We start from the raw sequence: 25,821 nt of genomic DNA on the forward strand, positions 1-25,821 counted from the left end.
TACTAGTACGTTAACTAGAATTGTTCCAAAACTAGAAAAAAAGATTTTATATTCCATCATAATAACCAGGGTGGACTGTAAAAATATTGTCCTTTATATACTTATATTTTCATACTTAGAAGCAGACTTTTCTAAGTTGTTTTTATTGTAGTTGTTCTGGTAATTCATTGCCAGGTAACACATTATCCCAGTTTTACTGATTAAAACAGAATCACTTGATTTTGCCCACAGATTCTGCAGGTTAAGAGTTCAGACAAGACAAGGGGATGGGTTGCTCTACTTCTGGGACCTCTATGGAAAGAAGAATGGGTGGAGTCACTTAAGTGACCAGAACTGGAGTCATCTGCAGGAGTCATTGGGTCCTCACATTCTAGTACTCAGGCCAGGGCACCGCAAGGCTGGGCTCAGCCGAACTGTCCCTTAGAGACTGAAACAGGACCCACTGGGTTTGTGAATGTTTGTAATTAACATAGTCAAGTGAGTGAGTGTGTGTGTGTGTGTGTGTGTGTGTGTGTGTGTGAGAGAGAGAGAGAGAGAGAGAGAGAGAGAGAGAGATGTTTCATACTCTGGATAAATGCTGACTTTTGCATGAGAAACTAGGCCTCCTTATCTGAGGCTGTGGAGTTTTTCTTCAGTGTTGCTAATATCTTCCTCTGCTTTTCAGAGTTGATGTGGATTTTATTTTTATTGTATTTATTTATTTGTTTGTTTAATTATTTATTTATTTTGCATAGAAGAACTGGGGTGTTGGCCAGATTGCGGGGGTTGGGGGGGAGAAGGGGTAAGAAGATTCACCAGAGACAGAGTGGGGAGCAGAACAGGTAGATCCACTGAAATCCACTGCTGAGGGGACCAGTGGGGAGACAGGAGAGGTCTGCTGTGCCATATGGGTCAGCTTCCTGGCTGGGGATCGAATTCATGCCTAAGGGAAGGTAGCACTGAGTCTCAACCTCTAGACGACCACGGAGGCCCTTGATGTGGATTTTAATCATTTAGCTCATCTGCCAAGACTTTTATTAATTGTCTTCCACTGCTAGTCGACAGAGTGTATTGAGGTCATTGTCCTCGTGTTGCAGTTGCGAGAGCAGGGCCACTTGCCTAGGCCCACACATCACAACTGGGCACACTGGGTACTTGGATCACCTTCTTGGAATCTTTGCTTAGATGCTTTCTTGAAAAAGAATTATGAAAATTTCAAACAAATAAAAAAGAATGGATCATAACATAACAAATGCCCAGAAGCCCAACACTAGACCTCAGAAGTGTGAAAAGAAAGAAAAGTTTCCAGATCAAGTGAAAGCTCCCTTTTGGTCCCTGTGCTTCAGGGAAAACCAATACCGTGGAGTTGATGTGTTACAGTCTCATACACATGTTTACCACATATGTGTGGATCTAGTTAAAATAAGGCGTAGTTTTACACATTTAAATTTATATATTCCCATTCAGGATCTAATACAGTCAAATGCAAATATATTTATCGGAATATTTTGAATCTCAGTTCCCTAATACAGGAGCTACGTATGTATAGTATGCATGCATATTATATGAGCATGTATGTATGTATATAATGTATGCATGGGTGCATATGTATGTGTATATCTAGACATATATTATCCATTATAGGTAATAGAACCTGAACTTGCTCTGTTCTGTGATCATAAAATTCAGGATGATACATGATTGCATTCAATGGATATTTCCATTTTATGTACTACTTGTACTCTTTGGTAGCCAAAGATCGCTAGTTTAGTTCCTTAAGATCATTCCTCCACTGTCTGGAGCTTAAGTCAAGAACTACTTGAATATATTATTTTCATATAGTGAAACATCTGGTACAGTTCTGGAATGTTCAAAGCCTCATTGTCCGTGTCACATTTCATGATCTGAGTCAAGAATCTGTTGTCTAGTTCTTTAATGTGCTGGTAACCTACTTGTAGTCAGTTATCATGTTTATGTATTTTCTTTTCTGTTTTTAGTCTCAATTAAAGTTCTCAGGAATTCTTCACCCCTCAGTTTGCAGATTCGACAATAGAGTATATTTCCCTTCGGTACTGCACTAACCTGCAGCTCGCTCAGCAAGTCTTTTTGTTTCCATAACTACATCCTCATCTTGAATCCCATATCACCAAATCTCAGGGACACCTGTGTCATAATGTATACTGCCTTGGGTATTAATATAAAATTTATGACATTTATTACCCATGCTCTAGTTATCGGGATGTAGAGTTCTGAGAAGTCATTTCCTGCTCTTTGCCCAATTACCTCATGTAATTAACTATCACTTCTCATGTTGTTTTCCTTTGCATGCCATACCTGTGCTCCCAAACAGCAATTGTTTTCACCAGGATAGATTTTGCTCTCAAGGAACATTTGGCAACATCTGGAGATGTTTTCAATTGTCACAGGCAGGGTGCCACTGCTTTCTAAGTGGTACAGGTCAGGGATGCTGCTTAACAGCATATGATGCAAAATACAGACCCACTCCCCACATCAAAATATTGTATAACCTGCCCCAAAATAGCAGTAGAGGAACGTTGCTGTTGTAAAACTCACTTCATGTATTTTAATTCAATTTACAGATTACCCCCATCTCTTAGATGTTCAATTGAATTATTCTCTTGTTTTAGACTAGCTGCCCAATGCAAATAATGGAAAGCTGGATGTTACAACTATGTCTTCAACTTCAATTGAAATGAGGCAGCAACTACCATCATGAAAAATGTTTTCCTTCCTAATAAGATAGTAAGATATGACCAGGTGACATCACCAGTTACACAGATGGGGAATGAGAGAAACTGAGGCATAAATCTAAGTAAACAATAAAACAAGAATGTTAATAACTGTGATTATACTCAGACATTCTCTACTCCAAATGATTTGTTGTTATGGAATCTGCACTGCAAATATTGATATATTAAGGGAAACTCTTCGACCAACTTAATGCTAACACTGGTTCCTTTTTTCTCTTTTTCCTCAGACATTTCACATTTTCAAGAACAAAATGATTTGAAAGGATTGTTAGACAGTCTCCATCAAAATATCCAAGCCAAAAAAAGAAAGAATGTAGAAATCATGTGGCTGGCTGCAACGGTGAGCACTTCCCTGTCAAATTGTATTTGCTATCACCATGGTGACCATCAGACCTTATTGGGCATCTTCTGTGTAGCTCCAACCTCTGCCCTTTGGGTTACCAGATGTCATCTTTCATTCTCAGGGGGATGAGGCATTTTCAGTGCTGTTGGTAGTTCTACCAGTAGATCAGAGGATATATGAAATGAGAAAGAAACCCACTGGCTTTTCTTGGTGCCCTATTTTGTTTGATACTTGGAGATTGAAGCCAAATGTGTGTGATATTCTTGATGTTGTATGTTACAGTGTCAATTGCCCATATTAATCAGAACCTTGAAGTGCTGCTGCAGAGACATATGGCATCCATAGAGTACGGTCACCAGATATTTACTCCCAGGCTTAGCAAGGCTCCTGGACATACTATTGAATTAATGAGCTTGTAAATGCATTTGTTAATTTAGATATTGGTATAGACTCTGTACTGTTGGATTGCTCTTGGTACCATGAGCTTTATTTTCTGTGGTTCTTCCTCATTCGATGGCACCCTCAAGACAGAAGAAGTGCCTGCTTTCCCATCATGGGTTTGCACAAGAGCGAAGCCCAGACCTGGCTTCTGTTTGTCTAAACTCTTAATTGTAGTGACTGCACAGCCTTGCTGGTTTAATTTGGATCCGGGATAGCCCATCTTCTGAGATACTCCTTTCATTCACTATCAACAGCATTTAAAACCCGCCTTTCCCCCTACTGCCAGTATTTAAATTATAACCCTATGTTACTTACGCTCTCCTGGGAAAGATGAATGGATAACTTACCATGAGTCTATATAAAATAATTTACCAGGCACAAGGCAGAGGAAAGGGCTTGAGTTTCCCTCCATGCCCTCTTGGAACCCCGGGGATGAACATCAAAGGTAACAATATGAAACACTGCTTTCAGGCAGCTCATTTACTCTGGTCTTATTTAGCGCCAGCTTGCATTACACAAAAGTTGTTTTTAATAGTTCTCTCCCCAGTGTGTCTTCTCTTTATATCTTCAAAGACTTCTATGGTGTTCATTCTCAGAAAGATGGGCCGTAACTTACTTTTTCCTATTTTACTAATAACATGATAGCAGAAAGGTAGCTTGATCACTTGCCAAGGCTAGCTGACAACACAGGGACACACTGAGAGGTGGCCATGTACCTCTCATGAGGGTGTATAAGGTGTATAAGGTATATAAGGTGTATAAGATGTATAAGATGTACCTCTCATGAGGGTGTATAAGGGTAAGTCAAAGATGTTCTCGTGCAAAAAATGTATATGGTCTCATAGTATATGTAATTTTCCCATTTCAATATGTAAAAATGTCTTCCCACAAATTCCATACATTTCTTAAATATTTTTCTGAAATATGTATACCGACCACACGTGGCTTATTCACAACTCACCGTGGAGGGTCGAAAGCCTGCCTTGGGGAGCACACAGCATGGTAGTGTGCAAACTCGGCATTCTCGGGAGCAGTGATCTCATTAGTAGTAGCATTTCTACAAGCTGGAACTTCAGTTTAAATATTCTTTTTGTTAATGTTTTACATTCTAATTGAAAAGTAGCAAGCTATTTGGTTTTATCTAGATCGGATTTAAAAATATAGACAAGAATTTAAAGAGACCAAACGCCAATCTAGGGTGTTCAGTTAAGCCTTGTCTGCTGCAGAGGCAACACATGTATGTTTGAAATTTCAAAACCAAGATCTGCAAAGGTTTCTCACATGTAAGGTAAAAAAAAATGTCAGCTATTTGTCCATTCAAATCAGTGTTTGATCCAGGAAATAGAATCTCCCCCCAGTGTTGCTTCTGAACTGTGACTATTGTCATCAGGTCCCCTCTCCCAGGGCTTTGCTATTTTTGCTGGATATTTATCATCTCCTGTGGCTTCAGCAACAACCCCCCCACCCCCGCCCCCCACCCCGCCCCCACCTCACCAGCAAGGGGCTAAACAAATTAAACCTATTCACCAGCTTTGGAAATGAAAAGGTAACATTTTTACATTCAATGGGACAGATTGAGCCAACTGACTGTCAAAAGGGGACATGGACCCTGTGCTGCCAGCTTGGGGCAGCCTGACCCCTGAGACCAACCCCGCTGAACGTGGCTGTTTCTCCTCCGTGTTTCAGATTTGTCGCAAACTCAACGGTATTCGTTTCACCTGCTGTAAAAGTGCCAAAGACAGGACGTCCATGTCGGTGACGCTGGAGCAGTGCTCCATCCTGCGCGACGAGCACCAGCTACACAAGGACTTCTTCATCAGGGCCCTGGACTGCATGCGAAGGTACCGCCTCTGCGCTGTCTCTGATGGGCTCTCTTTACGTTGTGGTTTTTTTTTTTTTTTTTTTTTCCCAAAATCCATCTTACTGGAGGGTTAAATAGTAGCTTCACTGCATTTCCATGGCTGAAAGCTCATGACATGAATGAACATCATTTTAAATCCCCCCCTGCTCATTTGTGGCACTCAAAGAAAATGTGGCCCCAGCTTGACGGCCCCCAGGGAGGCTGCATCTGTTTCACCAGCTTCTTCAGACCCGTGTTTAGGGCTCGCTCGGGCCTTTCCACATGTCACCTGCAAGGAGGGCCCCTGACCTGGAAGGGGTATGCGTGTGCGCAAAAGTAAATGAAGTCGTTATCCAAACAAAGCCTTGCCAAGCTGCCCCTGAGGATCCTCCTGAGATCCGCAGGCCCCAGGTCGGCCACCTCCTTCCTGAAGTGGTCGCCCCCTCTCACCCCAGCACGTGCCGCTGAGGCTCTGATGGGGAATTAATATTGCTACTCGGCCGACATTTAAAGGCTCTGCCTGAAGTCATGTTTCTTGATTCATTTCCACGGTAATTAAATCTAAAGCCTAATCCGTAATGGGGAGGATAAAGTGCCTCGTTGGCAAGGTCTGTCAGCAAGGACACATGCTAATTAAAAAGTTAAGCAAAATTGTCCCTTTGCTTGGAGACTGATGCAGAGGCACCCCAGGAAGGGCGGGAAGGGCCCTCCCCAGGAGGCAACAGGATGCCCTGGGGCCCGGCCTGTCTGGCATATCACTGCCTTCCAGGTTTCTCTAGAAGCTGCAGTTTTCAGGGACAGTGTTGCAGCTTGCTGGAGTATGTGTTCTCCCCCTAATGACGGGTCTGAAGTCCTCTAGTGTACCCCATTTCATGTCTCTTGGCATTTTCATTGTTCAGTGGTGACCCATCACAATTTTTTGATAAATGAAGTTGTCTTAGAGACCTAACATGAACATCTCAGCCACATAAAATACATTTATTTGATGTAAAACTCTCCTTTCAAGAATCATCTCAGCACTAAAGGGGGAAATTCAGGATCTGAGTGTACAATCTTCTTAAGTGCATCAGAAGAATACAGATGTCACTGTGGGTGGAACAAGGGTGCTGGGCACAGACAGGAAAAGCAGAGGACACCAACTGGCCAGAGGTCAGAGGACCAGCGTGTCCAACCAACTCTTAACTCTGGGGGCGACATGGGGGGGACGGGTTGAAATTGGTACTAGCTTACTTAAGGTAGAGGTAAGAGAAAGATAAATTAGAAAGAAAATTCTTTCCGATTAGCACATAAAGGACGTGTCTCTCCTATTCATGCTAAACTGTAAACCACTTTATTCTGGTATCACATCAAAGTTGTGCAGAATCCACACCATCCTATAGGTAACACATTTGTTTGGGAGATGACATTTACAGAAGTTCATTCTGGTAAGGCATTAGCAATTAATCTAAAAACTCCAAAGACCTTAACTTCCATATCCCTGCTACTCTAGTGATGCTTTTTTGGTCAATTTCAAATTTGTCAAATTTACCCTTCAGTTGTGTGTCCGTGAGAGGGCCGTGTGAGAGTGTGAAGGTTTGATGTGTGTGCATGTATACATGTGTTCCTGCATTTCAGGGAAATAAGATGCGCCCTTTTAAATATCTGCTGGCATTTCCCTCTCTGGGTATCTCTACAACACCAGGCCAAAGGTTTATAAGTTCTGGCCACTCCCGCAGAGTAAATGAGAGCCTGGGACAGGGGGCCTGCTGATCTGAGTTTAAATACAGGCTTCGTGCCATTTGATAGTTATAGTTGCCTTCTGCAAGCTAATCTCTTATTGTTTCTTAGTGCCCTAGGCAAGGTAGGCAACCTCTTGCTGCCTCACTTTCCTTTTCTGTAAAACTGTGAACTACTTAGGACAGTGTTTCACACAGTAATCACTATAACATGTTTGGTAAATGAAAAATTAATGCTGAGGTCATGATGCAAACATTTCTGATCTTCCAGGTACACTGAAATGTGGCTGGGTTTGATCCTTATAATCTTTGTGAATATATTATGACGTAAGATTTGACTCCAGCAACATAGATTAAAATAAAGTCGGCTGTCATCTTTTGTAAGATTTCAAATACAACACTTAAATCTATTTAAAAAAAATTCCTTAAATTCTACTTTTATGTGTATAGGTGTATAAGCACTATGCTATTATAGATGACTGCATTCTTTAAAGGTTGCATAGGTTTATGACATTATTTGATGTTAATATGTATTATTGTATGCCCTTACATATATTTGTAGAATTTGAGACCAAGGATTCACCTTACAAATTAGCCAAATCTGTTCCACCTTATAAATAAAGACAGAGAGGGTCTTGGCCACACCTGCTCCCAGGGAATGTCCCAGCCAGCATTATGACATAGATGCCCTGCTTATATTCTAATGCTATTTTCTTGGTACCAAATAAAACAAAATTCTGTCACCTTAAAATCATTTGGTAATGTATTTGACTACTTAAAATCTGTTAGTTAAAAATAATATGTATAAAAACCATGCACTTTTAGAAATTTAAGCATGTGAGCAAAACCAGAGCAGCTACCCAAATCCTGAGACCTTCTAGAAGAAATTCCAGCTCTAGACTTGTTCATTGTTATACTGGGGCATTGAACAGTGTCTGGTCCAAAGTAAAACAATATTAACATAAGTAACATAAGTCACCAAAAAAATGAAAAACAGTCCAAATGTGTCAATGACCAAACCAGGCCTTTCACTCACTCCCAGAAAGCCAAACTGAGTCAAGAGAAATGTCTTCCCATGAAGGAGTTTTATTCAAGAGGGCTATTGTAGCGGCAGGAAGGGGACAGGAGCAGAATATCTATGACCGCAGCAGACGAGGTAAAGGAGGCATCCTGGAGCCCTTGGTGGCTTTTGCAGGTCTTTATTCGGATTTACCAGGTACATGGCGGGCAGGGGTGCTGGGGGCCAGGGGGCAGGCAGCCTGCCAGCCCCCAGCAAATCTTCACTCTATCTGGGGTCTCCGGCCTTCTCTCATGACCTTTGCTTCTCTGGTCCTTTCACTCTGCTCTTCTGCTGGTGTCCCCGTGATGCCGCCCTTATAAGCTCAGCCTCTCAGCCGAGGTGTACCCACTTACGCATGCCCACACCCCACCCCAGGTGCCCGCCATCAGGCATGCATTCAGGACTGCAGGGGTCCACCATCAATCCCAATGTCGGGAGGGCAGAAAAGCCTGACAGTTTTTTACCTTATCCTACAGCTATCAAGGGAGTCTGGGGGATAGGCGCCCCAAAACAACTGGCTCCCCAAATGGCAGGAGTGCTGGGAATTTACAAGGGGTGGAGGAAGGTGAGGGAGGGCAGAGCTTCTCCAGGTCCTGTGGCAGGGGTCAAGGTGCTGGGCTTTCCCAGCGGTGTGTTGTCAGCCATCAGCAGATGTTTGTTTCGATGCCACTGTCAGCTCAGAGAGAGAGAACTGGGTTAGGGACAGACTCCATTTTCCAAGTTCCCCGAATGCAGGTGGAGCCAATTAACAGTCATTCATGAGGCAGGAGTAGGGGCTGCATTCCAGAGAGTTAAGTTAGTCCTGGAGAGGCAATGCAATACAAGGGCTAAAGTTTAATCCCACTTATTCCTTATTTTTAGTCTGGGAGTGTTTTCTGTTGCTACAGAAGGATTGATAGTTCTCATCTTTTGCTCTTCAAAACTGTATAGCAACTTTCTTGTCAATTATTTACTGATAAGACAGGAGGGTGGGTGGGGATGAGAGGATTCACCAGAGACAGAGTGGGGAGCAGAACAGCAGATCAGCAGATTGAACTACAATGCTAAGGGGAGCAGCCAGCGAGACAGGAGAGGTCTGCTGCATCATGTGTGTCAGCTCCCTGGCCTGGGATTGAGCTCTTGTGCGGTGGCTGGGGATAGCTTGACAGCACTGAAACTTTAACCCCTGTGCCACCAGGGAGGCCCAGCTCTGTGATTTCCTGGATGGACTGGTTAACTTTCTGGCTAGATCACTGGATGGGGGAGTGGCCGAGCAGAGAGTCTGGCTGGCTGTGAGGGGGACAGTCAGCATTTCTTTGCCTCCGAAAAATGCTCATGTTTCTGCCCCCACCTAAGACTGGGATTTTCCACCCTCTACTCCCTGTACCTTTGGGCCCTCAGCAGCAATGTTTCTGGTCTCCACAGAAGCTCCTGGTGGCAGCGCAGAGGAGGGGGGAAGCAGCAGACCCCCTATTCTTATTCTATGCAGATACTCAGCAGTTTTCCTTGAAGAAACACTTCTCAGCTTGTTGCTTGACTTGGGTTGATTATTAGAGTCCAAAAATGATTGTTTTTGACATATCTTCCAGTGTCACAGTTTTGTGGGAGGAAGAGGATTTGCAGAGCTCCTCGTAGTGCTGCTGGGAGTCCCTCCCTCCTGTGGCTGTAAAATGCACATCACAGGCCCTTTTAGACATTTTGCTTGACCCTACGTGGTTTATAATTGAGAAAATGCAAGATGGATCCAGGGATCTAAACTTTTTAAGAACTTCACAAAAATCGAGTGCCCAGCCCTGGATAAAAAAGAAATTGGTGTTTGATTCTTATGCATTTGATCATATACAAGTTTTTATTTTATTTAACATCACTTGCAGTTTATTTTACTTTTGAATTATTCTAAGCACCTTTCAGTCTGTTTACCATGGAATTTATAAAAGTTCACCAGGGTTATAATATTATTGCTGCTTTGCTAGTTTTACTTCTTCCTTATCTATATTAAATTTTTCTGTTGTATTTATTTCTAAAACAAATTATTTGTGGACGTGCAAAATTTTATAGTTAAAGGGAGTCAATAAACATTAATGCTTCATCTAGCTGCTTACTCGGAAATACCCTTACCAGAATAAGCTCCTAGAGGAAGGAAGGAGCTTTGTTTTTCGTTGATCACTGCTGTATCCCCATCACCTTGAACAATGCCTGGCCACTGAGGCTTCTCAATAAATATGCAGCGAGAGAATGAATGAACAACAGGTTTCTAAAATGTTCAAGTCCTATGTATTAGAAGGTTTGGTGCATACATAGGCATTTGGAGTTGAGCATATAAAATTATTGCTCATACTTAAAAGCAAAAGTTTCCAAAGATGAATGTTTTGGAGAGGTGATGATACAAATTCAAAAACAGTTTCTCAGGCATCCTACCTTAACTCACAGTCTGAAACCACCCTTAAACCACCCTTTGTACAGTGGTCAAAACGTATAAACTGTCTCTTTTCCTCTCTCTCCAGTCTTTCTGCAGCCGTGCCTCTCATTGCAATCTGTTTGAAATGGCAGAGGAATGTTCAGATCAGAAAGGTAGCACGGTGTCTGGGTGGATCTGACTTTCTGAGACCTAAACGAGGTTCTCAAGGGAGTGTCACCACACAGACTGGTCTAGGGCAGGCCTGGGTTGAGAACCACATGACCTACGTGGTCATCCTTTAAACCAATTGTCCTTCAGTGACTGATTTCATTGTCCTTATGATTAGACTAGATGTCTGCTGTCACTGTCCTTTCTTTGAGTTTTGTGGTATATTGCCAAATTCCCACTTGATCATCTATAGCTGAAGTTACAAAGTAACAAAACAATTGGCAGATTTTTATCTTTTAAAAGGAGAATGCAGCCTAAGCACTCGGTTCTCTTTTATGGAACCTCCATTGACTGCTGAGAGCTAACTTGTCCCAACACATTTGCAGAAAACATTTTCGTTGAGACTTCAAATTCACATTTGATTAACAGATGATTAGAATTGGACTTTAAGATATATAATAAATTTGACTGAATCATAAAATGTCATGTTTTGATCCAAAAATAATTGTGTTGGAAAATTTAACTGCCACTAAAAAGTAAATTAAAATGAAATTGCCATTGCACTATTATTTTTCTTAATAGGGACTCTGGGAGTGTGTGTGTATACAGTGTAGCAATCTGACAACATACTTCTTGCTTGTTTGTAGCTTTTATTTTTCTTATTTTTCTTATGCTACATTACTCTACAGTCTGTCTATAATGGCTCCTTAAAATTAAGACAGTTGATGTGCCATTAGTAAGATTAATTGGAATACTTTGCAGCATGCAACCTATTTGTCACCCTTCCGACACAGGCTTTAATCTTTCTATTTTAATAAATATTTAATTCCTAAGAGAGAGACAAAAACCCCATCAGACTTACTGAGTTTTATTATCAGGCTGAATGTCATATTCTCAATATGTTATACCTAAAATTTACATGTTGGGGAAGGAAGGACTTAGGACATGTTCTGCCTCATGAATGAGAAACCCTTAATCCATTGAGGTCAGTAAAGATTTCATTTCTCTTGATTTACTCCTTTGTGGGGTTCACTTGTGACTTTTGTGGGGTCCACTTGTGAGTCAGGTAGTTCATCTGTCCATGCGGAACCTCTCTTACTCCCCACAAGGTAGTGAGAGCACTTGAGGCCACGAGCTCTGGACTATTCCATGGTGTTCAGAGGAGAACAGGAATCACTGTGCTGGGGGGTTCTGGGGGAGGGAGACTTACTGAGCTAGAAAACGTCTTTCCTTTCCTTCATCTGCTTTCTGCCATGGCTTTCTTTTCTTTTACTTTTGTGTGATTGTACTAGTCAGAGAGGGGCTTCTGTAATTTCACATTATCTCCTATATCAAATATTAAAGCAGATAATAAGCATTGTAGACACAGGTAATTGAAGCTTTTAGCTATTCCTCGGCTGTTTTTTCCATTATGAGGAAGTGCTGTCTCCTCCCTTGAGGATTTCACTGGTGTTTTGCTACCTTATTTCAGTCAGTATCTTTGACAACAGTTATGCCTTCATCTTAAGAGTTGCTAATAATTACACTAAAACTGGCCCCATTAGGATGTTTTTGCTTCAACTGACTGTGTGGTCTAGGCTACTGTAAAGAATATCCTTCCTTAGAAATCTAATCTAATCTAATCTAATCTAATCTAATCTAATCTAATCGAGTGAATACTATGATATCAATAGATGAACTGTCAATTAGAACTTATTTCACTGGACCAATCAAAGAAACAGCTACAAAATGAATGTTAAGCAAGGCTCTTCATACATTCATATGTGTCAAATTATTTTATTTCTACAAAAGTAGTGGCTTTAAGGTCCATTGCTTTCCCCTGCTTTGTTTGGTGCATGATGGTTATTTTCTAGTACTGGTAGCTTCTCTGGATGATGATTCCATACTAGGAGGATTATGGACTAGAAACCACAACAGTGGAATAGCTGTAGCCTGGGGAGGTCCTGAGGCCGTGGGATTTGAGTGGTATTTTGTGAATGACACAGTTTAGGTAAGCAACAGGAGTTAACAGTTCTTGCCTAGAAATACCTGAGTGGCTTTTATTAATTCATCACGTTTGTTAAGAGTTTGTGTTTATGTAAATAGCATCATCATGTGTGTCCTAGTCAACAATTATGGTCTTCAACTGCTATCATGAAATCTCTATAGCTTATAAGCTCTACTCCTGGCCTCTTAACAGCTGTCTAGAATTCACTAAAATGAACAGATCACAATTTTCCATTCCCCTGTTGATTTTAGGTTGTTTCTAATATTTGCTATGGCAGGCTATAGTGTAATAGACTTGCTTACAGGTATGTCGTGAAAACAAGTATCAGAGTTTCTCCAGTATATAAACCTGTAAGTGTAATGGGAGGTAATAAGATATTTATGTTTTCAATTTTGCTAAAAGTTACGAGACTGCTCTTTAAAATAGTTATGTTGATGTATCTCCCCCAAGCCACACAGCGTGTGCCCATTTTCCACATGCCCCAATATTTGCACTGTGTTTTCCAGTTGGATTGGATAAAAGTGACATCTTGGTTTAGTTTTTATTGTCCCAGTCTTATTGAGCATCTTTCTAAGTATTGATTTAGCTACTCAGATTTCTGCTTCCAGAAACTCATTTTTAATGTTTTCTATTGGGGGGTGCCTTGCATATAATTGTAAGTTAAGAAAGGATCCCAATCTTTTTTAACCCCTTGTTTATTGTGTTTAAATTCTAGAAAAGAGGGTTTCAGGGGTGGTAGTTTTTAAAGATATTTTTTATTTGTTTTGTTTATTTTTTAAAAAGCAATGAGAACACAGTGGAAGGATAAAAGTATTCTTGATTTTAGGTAGAGATGTGCAGTGTTTTGACAGGAGCCTGTGATATGATGGGAGCCTCCTTGGCAGAGAGGAAGCACAGTTCCATTTTAGACAAGGGAAGGGAACTTCCAGCAGAGATGCCAGCAAGAACGCACAGGTGATTAGGGAGATGATTTATGCCTTTGCACTTGGAAGATGAGATATCTCAGGAACTAGTCCTAAAAAGGCTCACTCGCAATTAAAGAAGCCTAGGATGCAGGCAACCCGGGCCTGCAAGACCTCAGGGAGCAGTTATATATGGGCCTAGAATGGCCAGTTATATATGTTTCTAGAAGGTTGAGATACAAGAGTCGCCTACAGCTGGGCTTGACACCATGCTCTGAAAGAAGCAACTCAGAACTAAGCACATGGGTGCAGAATGAGCAGCATAATTGTCTCCTATCTGCTTGCTTTAAAAGTTTATAAGTTTTATTAGACATTCAGTTCCCATATACAAATGCTTCCCAAATCTCTGTCATTCATTCAACCACTTTTTATAGCCATCACATGTACGATCATTTATTTTACCCTTGTGCTAAGCAGTGGTGAACATGCATTCCTCACCTCTGCACCTGTGCGGTCAGCAAGTGCTCATTTGCAAAATGAGTGGTTTATTGGTAGAAACCAATCACATGGCATTTCTCAGGTATACCTACATGGTTTGGGAGTCCCTACTTTAAATCCTTTAAAATCTAACCGTGAAGCCTGCCCTGCAGAGGGCAGCATGCCTCGCCTGACGTATAATGTCAGCAAAGCACGTTAGAGGAAGGTTTAGAGGAAGGACTTGGAATCTCATGGTTGTCTTCACTTCTTAGCAGTGGAAATGGAATTCCCAAGAGCCATGGAATTGTTTGTAATGTGAGACAATGCATGAAAGGAAATCTAACAGGACATAGTGTAAATAATTACTCTCTATATAATAGATAGATAGATAGATAGATAGATAGATAGATAGATAGATAAAATAATTGCAAGGACTGCTGTCTTGTAGTGATTCCACCAGCATCTCTGGCCTGGGGCTGTTTGTGAGGATTAAATAAAGCAATGATCTTTGCAGCCCTTCACCCCAGTCCTCATTGCATCGCCAGGATCAGCAAATAGGAAATGCTACCATGGCTATTATTAATGTGATGGCGATTGTCCTTACCGTTATCACTATTATTCCTACCACCTTTGTCATAACAATTTCCCATCTAATTGTTTTTACTGTGCTGTGCTTTGGGGGTTATATATGAAGTCATGTGAGTTAAGATAAAAGCAAAGTCCTTTGAAGTGTGCATAGTGTCTGTGCACTGGTTACAAAGAGTGGTCTCTGGGCCGGGGGCATCTGTAATATCACCCGAGATTTGCAGATTGTTGAAAATGTAGAGTCCCAGGCTCACCCCACTAGATCAGAAATCACGGACTAGGGCCCAGCAGTCAGAGCCCCAAAGATCTCTCCTGTGGATTGCAGCGTACACTGGAGTTTGATAATTACTGGCCCAGTGTAAGGTGATGTTACCTTTGCAACAGTTTCACGAAGTGTAACTCACATATGCGTACCATACTCACCACAGAATTCACTGGTGTAAAGTTCACAGTTCAACTGTGTTTAGTCTCTACACAGATTTAGGGAGCCATCACTACTGTATGGTTTTAGAAGCTGTTCATCACCCCTAGAAGAAACCCTCCACATCCATCAGCCATCTCTCTCCAGCCTCCACCCCCCCTTAGACAAGCACTCATTGACTTTCATCTGTTCTCAATATTTCTCATCAGTCATGATACACTATATGTGGTCTTTGGTGGAAGACTTCTTTCACTTAGCATAATATTTTCAAGGTGCATCCATATGGTCAAACTTCTTTCATGACTTTGTAAAGTAACCTCTTTGTGAATATTCTTTATATTCTTTTCTGTAGTTCCACATCAGGTTTATGATTCTCCAGCACACAGGTGCACCTGTGCCTACGCCAGGGGTTAAAGGAAGGTGCCTGAGTGTGATTATGTTTGTGTGTGCATGTGGATTTTAAGTTTGTGGGTTCCCTTTTGGAGAGATTGCTAAAAACCTCAGGACCAATTTTGTGATCCAACCATTTCCATTGTATAGCAGTCTTTTTTTTTTTTTATGTAGTGACCTTATTTCTAGTTTCATTTTATTTGACAGCCCTTGCATTTATTGTTTTCTTCTCATTTTCATTCTTGATATCTTACTGAACTTTATGTACTCATTTAAAATGCCTTAAATTCCTTTTTCAAAACAAAGCAGGGTTTGAATGCTTAAGAATAAAATCACACAAAGCATCCCCTTATCCTATGCTCAACATTCTTCTTAAATCTGCTCTGAGCACTCATCACATCAAGTTGAATAATGCTGTTTTATAGTTTCTGCAAATTGCAAAACAGCATCAGTCTCTAACATCTGAATTTATGTTTTCAAAATGATGTCTGTCTTCTCAACTATTCAGGAAAATAATGGCATTACATTTTTATATGCTTCAGAGTTTGCAAATCACCTTGCTGCTCTTTGCTCTTGAAAATAGGAATACAATAGATATCATCTTTTGTTCAGAAGCTGTTCCATAATTTAATTTTATAACACAAATCCAGAGATGGAATTTTTATAACACAGAGAGTTTTATTTGATTTTGTGATAAAGATTTTTTTCCCTTGGAAAGACTAGAAGAAAAGTGAGAATAAGGCATATTAGAGCTGTCAAGAGAGATTATTTTTGCCAGAAAAGGAGGGGAAAAAGCCTCCCTCTTCACAAGAATGAACTGGTTTTACAGCAGCTGCTCTTGCAATAGATACGTTTATTGAAAACTCCTGCTGCCTCTAGTCACTATGAAAAAAGAAAAAAAAATTCCTATAAGATACCAAAAATCCCACCTACATGAGGGATGCATGATTAAATGTCACGTGGTCATAAGTGATAAGGCAACTGAGGCAGCCATGTGGGCTGGTCGTGGTTTCAGCTGGCCACATGAGACGCTTATGGTGGGCAGTTTCTGGAAAGTCCCAACTCCAGCAAGCTCTTGCCAAGATTAATCTTTTTATTCCTTCTGTAGTTTAGCCACAAAACACAATTTTATCATGCAAGTTAATTATGTGGAAGTTGATAATGTGTGTGGTATAGTGTGATACCTTCTGTATAGGTTCTGTATATAACTGGAAATAAATTCTAAATCAGAGGGCTTGATTTGGGGTTAGATGAATCTGTTTTGGAAAATAATATGGTTTAATATTCAGGTGGCCAATTCTAATCTCCCCAAAATGCCATTCTTAAAGTTCTTTTCTAAATTGAAATTTTATATTACTGAGGTTTTATACCAAAGCATGTACCATTTCTACTGACGGCAAAATAAAAGAAAGTCACATTTCCATGCAATGTAATTTATTTAGTCTTATGATAAATGGGCATGTGTTTATTTTGTCACATTTGCCCACATCCCTTGAATAACAAAACAGGGATACCCTCCCAATCTGGGTGTGAATGGTGGGAGGAGAAAAAAAGTGAAAAATAGTCAATATTTTAAAAATCCTTAAGAATATTGGGATGTTGGCATATTAGTGAGAATGGAAATCAATTTGTGTGCGTGCTTTTTAAATATTAAGCTTACTTTGAAAGTTAGTGATTGCCCTTTGAACATCCTTATCTCCAAGTAAATGTCAAAATGGTGTTAGCACATTTTAGCAATATGTTGCTGAACTCTGCTAATTTCCTCCCGGAGTTCGGCTTGTAATGGGAGCAAACTTTCCATTTAACCAATTTTACTGCAATCAAGAAGAAATCAAAACTGGAAAAAAGTCTTGCAGGAATCTGGCCCTCTGTGTGTGGAGGAAGGGAGGAAAAAGCTTGCTAATTTCTGTGGGGTCTGATGAGGTGAAGGCGGGTATTACTTCCATCTCTAACTGTCAAGGCTGGGAGCCCCTGAGCAGTGAATGGTGAGGGTCTTCCAGGAAGGAAGGGCTTCCTCTGTGCCTCAGAGACATGTCTCTTGCCTGCACAGGTCATCCAGGCTGAATGTTTCTCCCACTTTTAGCTAAAAGTGAAAGGTGCTGCCTGGAAGCCTGTCTCCACTCTTCATAAACGTTCACTTTTTCCTTCAAAGAAAAGGCGTGGCAGGCTGACCATCTAGCCATGGCCTGACAGATTCATTAATGAACTAATTCATTAAAGCTGTGGAGGCAGCATTCCCGCTCACACAGGAAACAAGCCTTTCCCATCATTACCACCGTGTAGCCTCGTACCTTCTTTAGTGACCAAGATCCCTAAGCACACAATAGAGATTTTTCAACTGAAGACAAAAATGTCTTTGAAGAAACTGAACACATGTAGTTAACATTGATTTTCCCATTTCTGACCAAATATTTATAGACCTAAGGTCTATAAATATGTTTTCTGCCTAATCAGTGTTGGAAGGGAAGTCATGTGGCTTCTGGTCCAAACACCTCAGAGAAGCTTGTGTTGATGAATATATGTCTAATAAGATAATTTTTTAAATCTAGATGATGTTTTTAAGTCTACACAAACCTGTTTCAATGGAATCCCATGGTAGACAAGTCCAGGCCTGCCCGGTGGGCCTCGCCCTCCAGGATCTGAAAGGAGTCCACCTGAGAAGATAGTTTTCTAGTAACAGTGAGAATTTGTACAGTTGGAGCAAGATTAGACCCCTATGTGTGAGGAAATAGTCAAAAACCCCTCCAGAGAATCCTTTCAAAGCCACTTTTTTTTTTTTAATGACAAAATGAACTTAGCAGCCTTTCAAGACAGAATCCAAATAAAGTAACTGAAATAACTGAATTATGATAAATTTTTTTTAAACATACTGGTTGCTTTGGAGGTCAAAGTTATACATATTAAGAAAAAAATACATATGTAACTCAAAGGGATTTTAATCTTCCTTTGCATAGATCCAAAGTGATCTTGTTTGTTAACTTGTCTTTCAGTCAGAGGACACAGGCCTTCTCACTTGTGAGCAATGTGCCTATTCTTACACTGCTGTGCCAGCCACTATGTTTAATATGAAGTCAAAAAATAGATTCCAACGTTGTTTATCTCATTAATATGAGAAAAGGTGAGAAAAGAAGAATAACTGGAAGTTGACACATCAACTCCCCCAAATATGCCAGACTAATTACTTTGCTCATTTTTTTCATGCACTGGAAAATCACCACAAGACTATGGTGCAGAATGAAATGTTGTTTTTCAAGTCTTGATTATCTTTCTCCTAAAAGTTTTCAAACTACTTCCATTTCTATGCACGTGTAACTTGAATGCTAATGGTGTTTTATGACTGCAACATTTAGACAGAGCCTGAGAGATTCACCTAGTGACCCTGCCCACCAAGGCAGCTCACCTTTTCCTGCCACGTCCAACAGCAGGGACTTTATTACTTTGTGCAATACAGTCATCTGTTGTGTTGGTTGGCCATCTTGTATCAGACAGCAACACTTTCAACTAACAGCTGTCAACCTATAGCTGCCATTCATTTGTCCACTCATCTGCCTGGATCAAAAGAATACGTCAGCATACCCTTCCTTCTGTCAGCCTACAGATAATTTAAGATGATTTCAGTATTAATGCTTGACTGTTTGCATCACTTTTAAGATGTAAAAGGAGATACAACTCTTCCTAAAAGATATTGCCACCCTCTTTCAATGCATTCTTCATTTTTTATAACCTTTATAAATGACACAAGCAAAATTGGACACCACCTTTGAAATTTATTTATTTATACAAGCACTGGGTACAGTCGGAAGCTCCGGAGGGTGAGAGAATTCACCAGAGCCAGAGCGGGGAACAGAACAAGCAGACCAACAAAATACACTGCTGAGGGGAGCAGCAGGCATGGCAGGAGAGGTCTGCATGCCATGTGGGACCCTCGCCCGGGACAGGGAATCGAACCGTCTCTGCAGAGGCCGCAGGCAGCTTTGCAGCCCAGCGCTCAACCACTGCGCCACCAGGAGAGGCCCTTTTGAAATTTAATATGAAGAATGAAATGCAAAACAGGACAAAGGTCTGAGTGGCCTTTTTTTTTTTTTTTTAAATATTTGTCTATTCATGCATACAAGAGCTGATGTACAGGCCGGAGATGTGGGGGGTGAGAGGATTCACCGGAGACAGAGTGGGAAACAGAACAGGCAGACTGACTGAAGTACACTACTGAAGGGAGCAGCGGGCAAGCCAGGAGAGGTCTGCTGCACCATGTGGGTTGCTCCCTGGCTGGCTGGGGATCTAACTTGTGCTTCAGAGGCTGCAGACCACCTCATCGTGCATTGCTTTACCCCTTCGCCACCAGGGAGGCCCCCTGAGTGGCCTTTACTCCTTCCCTCCCACTCACCCTTGCTAGGAACCAAGCACTTTTCTAAGCCCTTTACAAATATTAACTCCCCTAAACCTTTCTTTAACCTTAAAGATTAAGCCTTTAAGTACAGAACAGCTACTGCGGAGGAGTTCGATGACTTGTTCCACAGCTGGAAAGTAGTGCAAGGCCATCTTACTCAGGTTTCTGTTTCCAAGGGCCTGCACCATCTCTCTTCATCTACAACTATTCCTTTGTTCCTGGAGCCACACATTTCCTGAACTTTATGAAAGAACTTTGTCTCACAGTGCAATAAATTGAAATATGTAGTCCTTCACCCTGTATACTGATGATGGCAAGGTTTCTCCCAATGGCAACTTGATGTTTTGCAATGAAATGTGTTTGCATCTTCATTCTTGTCGGCCTCACTCCCGAGATAAGAACAGGGACCTAAATTAGCGTGTTGACCATTAAGTATGTTTTCTGTGATTTAAGGAATGGAGCTGAGTTTTATAATAGAACATATTTCTACTCACTGCTATCAAATGAATAGTAAAGGGCTTTGTCACCAAACATTTATAAAAATTAGTAAATGAGTGATTATTTAAGAGAGCAATTCCATGAGGCAGTTTCTTTGGGCCTCACTGAAATGCCTCCATTGAAAAGTCATGGAGGACACAAAGCTAGGAATTTAGTCCTGGCTACAGAGTCTTTTGTCACTCAAGAAACAGCGTGGTTGGTTTTTGCGTAAGCCTGGAGCGAGTTTAAGAATAGGTGAAACAGCCAATATGGACTTGATTCCAGCTGACCTCAGTTCCCCAATGAACAGGAGGGGCAGGATGACATGAAGCACAGGATGTTAGCGAGGACTTGCTGTTTTCTCAGCTGCTTTTTCTCAAGAAGGCCCACCCAAGGTTCAAGGGTGGAAAAAATGAAGTGAGAGGTCAGGCCCCAAGTCCACTCTAGTTTATGCTGGTGGAGGGAGGAGCCACATCTCAGGGGTCTACTTGCCGCCACCAAAGGCAGATCAACAATGAGATGAAGACCTGCTCTGTGTCCTGCTTCCTTCTGCAGCAGGTGATCCACACCTAATATTTGTTTTCACAAAAATCTTTTTATTTGCCAGAAGGAGTAGATGGCTCTGAATGTCCTCTTATGTCTAAGAAGCAAGCAATTTGGGAAGTATATTTTCATCAAAAATCATGCTTCATAGTGAACAAGAAACATACATGAGTAACCATCGTTGTCCTGGAAAAACTCAAAACGTAATGGGAGAGAATCACCTATGAATTAACAATGATGGGTTGTGTTTTCTGTTACTCTGAATAAACTGGCTTTGGAAATATAGCTCAGGGTGCAATTAATTCCCAGGCAGGGTTCAGGGGAGTAGGGGTCAGCGTTGGGGCCACAGAGAAAAGGTGACCTTTAAGTTGGTATTTTTACAAGACAGGTAGATTAACAAAGAACACATTCCATCCACAAGAGATTTTGATGTGTCTTAATAAAAAAATTAATTATTGATTACTCTAGAAATTTCAGCATGTTTTCCCTAGAGGGCCAAGATTGGAACATACTGACAATAACCATTAAAAGTGGTCTGCTTTATCAAGTTATAATCTCTGAGAAAGCAACGACCTTAAGAAAAGCTAGAAAAGTGACTTTTATAAGCATCCAGGTTCGGGAGCCATTATCCTTCCACAAATACATCAGTTTCCTAGGTGATTTCCAGCCTGCCTGCACTTTCCCCCTTCATCAACTGAGGCAGGCACCACCATATATTTGACCTGGAAACCCAAGATATCAGCAAAAACCAAATCTCTTCCAGTGTACCAATTTCAGCTGCCCTCCTCTCAATACTTGCAAACATTATTCCTACTTAACCCAAATCAACCTCCATCCTTTATTCTAGAATGAGAGAAAGCTGGGTGAGACCAGACTCTGTGCAACAAATAGCCTAAATTTGTTTTGTCCAAGACTCTCCCCTCTCATTTTTATCTTTTGTTCAATTTTTTTCAGTCATATTAAAACTATAACCTGCAAATTTGAATTTCCTTTTCATTTTCCTATTTCGCTTTAAAAGAATCTGAACCCATTCTGGCTCTTGAGATGCTCATTCATAATCGTTGCGTATGAGTGCTATGTGAATTCTGCTTTCTGTAGACATGCTACTGAACTGGAAACAACTAGCCTCTTCTACTAGTGTATGCTGTCAGAATAGAAAACAGATTGGACCTAAAATAGCTTCCTTTAAGAAGCTCAAAGAAGAAGAAAATACAAAACACGTTCTGAGGAATAATAGCCCAGTGATAGAGTGATGTTTATTTTAAAGCCATTTGTGAAAATGAGGGATTGTGTTTATTTGAGTGAGTCCAAGAATTCAGAATTAGTCCTCCTTTTCAAGGATAGTATGAACTAATTAAAATATCAAATCAGCATACAAATAGCTGTTACTCTAAATCTCAGTGTTGTGCTAATGAGCACAAGCTCCTGGTATTTACTAAAGCCAAGGCATCATCACTTTATCAAATACATTTATTTATGGAGTAACTAACTTGAACATGGCTCAAAAGCTAGGGAGAGAGAGCAACGCTTGGCTCTCTTGGGGGACCTTGAGTCAAGTGGTACTTTCACTTACTATTCTGTAGTATAAAGCACATTAGGCAGGTGAAATATGCTCTTTGCCCTAAAATCACTCCAGTCTAATAGGAGACAAGACATATACAAACAAAAAGAATGCAGGCTGCCTGTGGTGAGCACCATCTGGTTGAATCCAGACAGAGTTTCAAGTGCCAGGGAAGGCAGGCCCCTTGGCGCTCACTTTGCCTGGAGCACTTGGGATGGGTCTCAAGGATTAATGGACAGAAAAATATTGAAAATATTCTTTTTTACTAAATCATAGGCACTGTGGATTCTCAAAATGTTTAATAAGAAGCAAAAAAAAGCATCACGCAAAGAGAGATTTCTAAGACTTCTCCTTTCTTTGAATCTTAAGTAGAAATAGATAAATTCGGCTGCTTGCTTGAATGAAACTCTGCCTGAGTTCTCACCTTTCATCATTTACCAGGACCACAGAGGAAGAATAATGAAATTGTATACATGGAAGTCATTAAAGAGTTTAATTGTAGACTAAGTCACTGTCACTTTAAGATAAACAGATTAAAATATTGTGGATAGAGAAAGCTGATCATTGACTTTTAACATCTACATATTAAAATGGAATATTTTGATTATTACAATCCTGATCATCAGTTGGCTATGGTGATGAAGTTCTCATAAGCTCCCAGCTGCAATTAGGTCTTTGCATAGTGCCTGGTAGTTTGAAATATGGATAATCAGCATCACAGAGTATAATACAATTTAAGAGAAAAACTTGTTCGCTTCTCATTTTTCACCTCTCAGCCATCTGGGGGGTTTACAGGCGAGGGGTGAGGACATTCTCTGATCAGAGCCGTCAGCATCCCCCATGAACAGGACGAGAGAAATGGGGTATTTGAGTTGCAAAAAGCAGCTTTGACTTGAAGTGTCCTTGATTTCCTCTTGTCGCGAGTGTTCGTGGCTAGAGGACAATAGACTTCCAACTTAACCAGTGTATCCCATTAAAATGGTGTACATAAAATAGTAATGTTACCAACCCTGGCAGATTTTGTTTTGCCTCTTTAGCAGTGGAGGCTGTACATTCTCATAAAATATCAGGCTTATGCTGCATCTTATCACTCAGTCACCAACTAAATCATGTACTAGTTGCTTCTCTCTGGGTCTGCAGTTTAGGTTGTTCTAGGAACCTGGAGTCCTAGACCTGGCTTTCTTCATCTTCTGCCATTTCCTTAGCAAGATTAAAAGTTTACGGGAACCACATCATTTTGTTCTGTTTATATCATCTCTGTTCCATGAGCATTGATCTAATTCCCTAATTAGTTTCTTTGAAAGTTTAACATTTTGGTAATGGAGACACTATTTAACATGTTATCTTCTGTCGTTAAACTTGTTAAAGTCAAATTTACCTAGAGTAGCAATATTTATAGTTTAAGCCTCTGGAATTTAAAAGGAAGCATTTCCAGCTCACAAACTATTCAAATACTCATGGCTTTTGTTTTTGTTAAAGGATTCATATTACTCTCTATAGAACAACTCTCTCTAAAAGCAAATTGTGTATAAAATTAAAAAAGTATTTATATAACATTGAACAAATGTCATATATGACATGTAGGATTTAACCAAACCACTTTATGATACTAATCCTGATGACCCAGGACATGATATGTAAAACAAGCCCCCAGGGGAAACTCAAACATCAATATAATTTCCTTTTTGTACTATTTTTTGAGAACTTAATGGGTATTATCTCATCAAGCCTTAAAGCATGTATGAGAATCAGATAAAGGCTCAAAAATAGCTTTTCTATTTGAACGAGACCTGCTTAGCCTTAGGAATTTGGGGTTGATGGCAGCATTTTCCATGGCCTCCCCAGTGTGAACCCACTTACACCTCAGAGACATACATGTCACCAGAGACCATAAGAAGCAACAAAGAATTTGAATCTGTTCTCGGGTGTTTTGTAGAAATCAGTGATTATCAGTACTACTAGTGAACTATATACTGTCAATCCAGCTTTGCTGTTGCCACATGCAATGTGTACCAAGCTGTTAGACATGCCTAGCAGTGAGCTCCGGGCTCCTGTGACTTCGAGATTAAAAATGCACAGAGTAGAAGGACCAACAAATATCAGTTGAATTAATAAGATAGTCAAGATTATGAAAGGCTCAGACTAGTAAAGCGGTCACACACACACTCAAGGCTACCTTTTGTCATAAAATGCCTTAGTCAGTGATTTCCAGCTATGATGCTATGATTATAGTTAAAATTAATTGACTTTGAAGTATCCATAAAGGATCAGCATATATGGATCAGCTTATTCTGAGCAAGATACCAGGATACAGAGGCTTCATGTCTTTCCCTTTTACAGACAGTACTTGGTAAAGATAACCTCCCTCATATGGATCGTTAATTCCATTTTCCCAATACTTGCTGCCCAGCATTCTGTCTGTGGAGATATTTAAGCATGATTCAGGAATTGTTTGTGACTTTCCAGTCCCCTGTAATCCCAGCACTTGTTTTAGTAATGAATCAGAAATTATTATAAGAAATGTTGCAGATTCTTAATCAGGCAAATGGACACCCACCATCAAGTCAGTTCTCAATAGAAGAAAAAAAGTCTCTCTGGTTTATCTGTGGAATTATTTGATTTTTAGATTATCGAGTGTGTGATGAGATTATTGTGTGTGTGGGTGGGGGATTGAAGGTGCTCAGACTCTAGGTTTCCCACCCCAAAGGCAATCACTCCCCCGTCTTCCTTTAAGCAGCACAATAGGAATAACGAAACCCATTTCAGTCTCAATTGAAGCTTAATTCCCAGTTGGAACTTGAAATGAGGCAGTAGTGAACTTGAACCTGCAGCAGTGATTCTCTCACACATGCATAGAAAAGTGTTCAGATACAGTAGCGAAGTTTCTAGATAGGGCTCTGCAGGCATGCATTCCACAGACAACAGTGTCACTGCTCAGCCCTGCGGACTCAGCACAGGTGGACTCAGCATAGGCAGACGCCACTTCTTGTCTTTTACTTATACAGAACAGAGGCTGACAGAACAGCATATAGCATGACCACAGAATTTTTTTTAAAATGACTCATAGACCAACATTTCCATCAGAAATTTCTAAATGAATGCATAAAACATCAGCAGTGTTATCTGAAGAAAGCACACAAAGGCTAAGGTTGATAATGCAGGATAATGCACCACTAAATACATTTAGTGATAGGTTGAATACAATTATAAAGTATTTCTGAGACAGACAATGAATGTCCCAGTGCCCAGATAATGTTCCAGAAACATTCATGCTTCTAGGAAGATGTTATTCCTTTGGCTATCCCAGACATCACTTAGTGCTTTACCACTAAAGTGCTAAATTATATTCAGTGCCAGGAATGAATGATTGTGCCTACTTGGATAGAATTCAAGTAGA

At 40.6% G+C, this 25,821-nt stretch overlaps 1 protein-coding gene across 8 annotated transcripts in view; it reads left to right on the top strand.

The window, feature by feature from the left end:
- INPP4B (inositol polyphosphate-4-phosphatase type II B) overlaps positions 1-25,821 on the top strand; it is a gene marked incomplete at both ends in the record, with an annotated part of 278,348 nt that overhangs the window by 231,728 nt on the left and 20,799 nt on the right. For all 8 annotated transcript variants that reach the window (XM_084246365.1, XM_084246367.1, XM_084246370.1 and 5 more), the window contains 2 exons: positions 2,978-3,090; positions 5,221-5,375. In XM_084246365.1, the coding sequence (XP_084102491.1) occupies positions 2,978-3,090; positions 5,221-5,375 (268 nt within the window). The remainder of the gene's footprint in view (positions 1-2,977; positions 3,091-5,220; positions 5,376-25,821) is intronic.

Source organism: Talpa europaea, assembly GCF_964194135.1.
Source record: "Talpa europaea genome assembly, chromosome: 10".
In the NCBI taxonomy this organism is placed as follows: domain Eukaryota; kingdom Metazoa; phylum Chordata; class Mammalia; order Eulipotyphla; family Talpidae; genus Talpa; species Talpa europaea.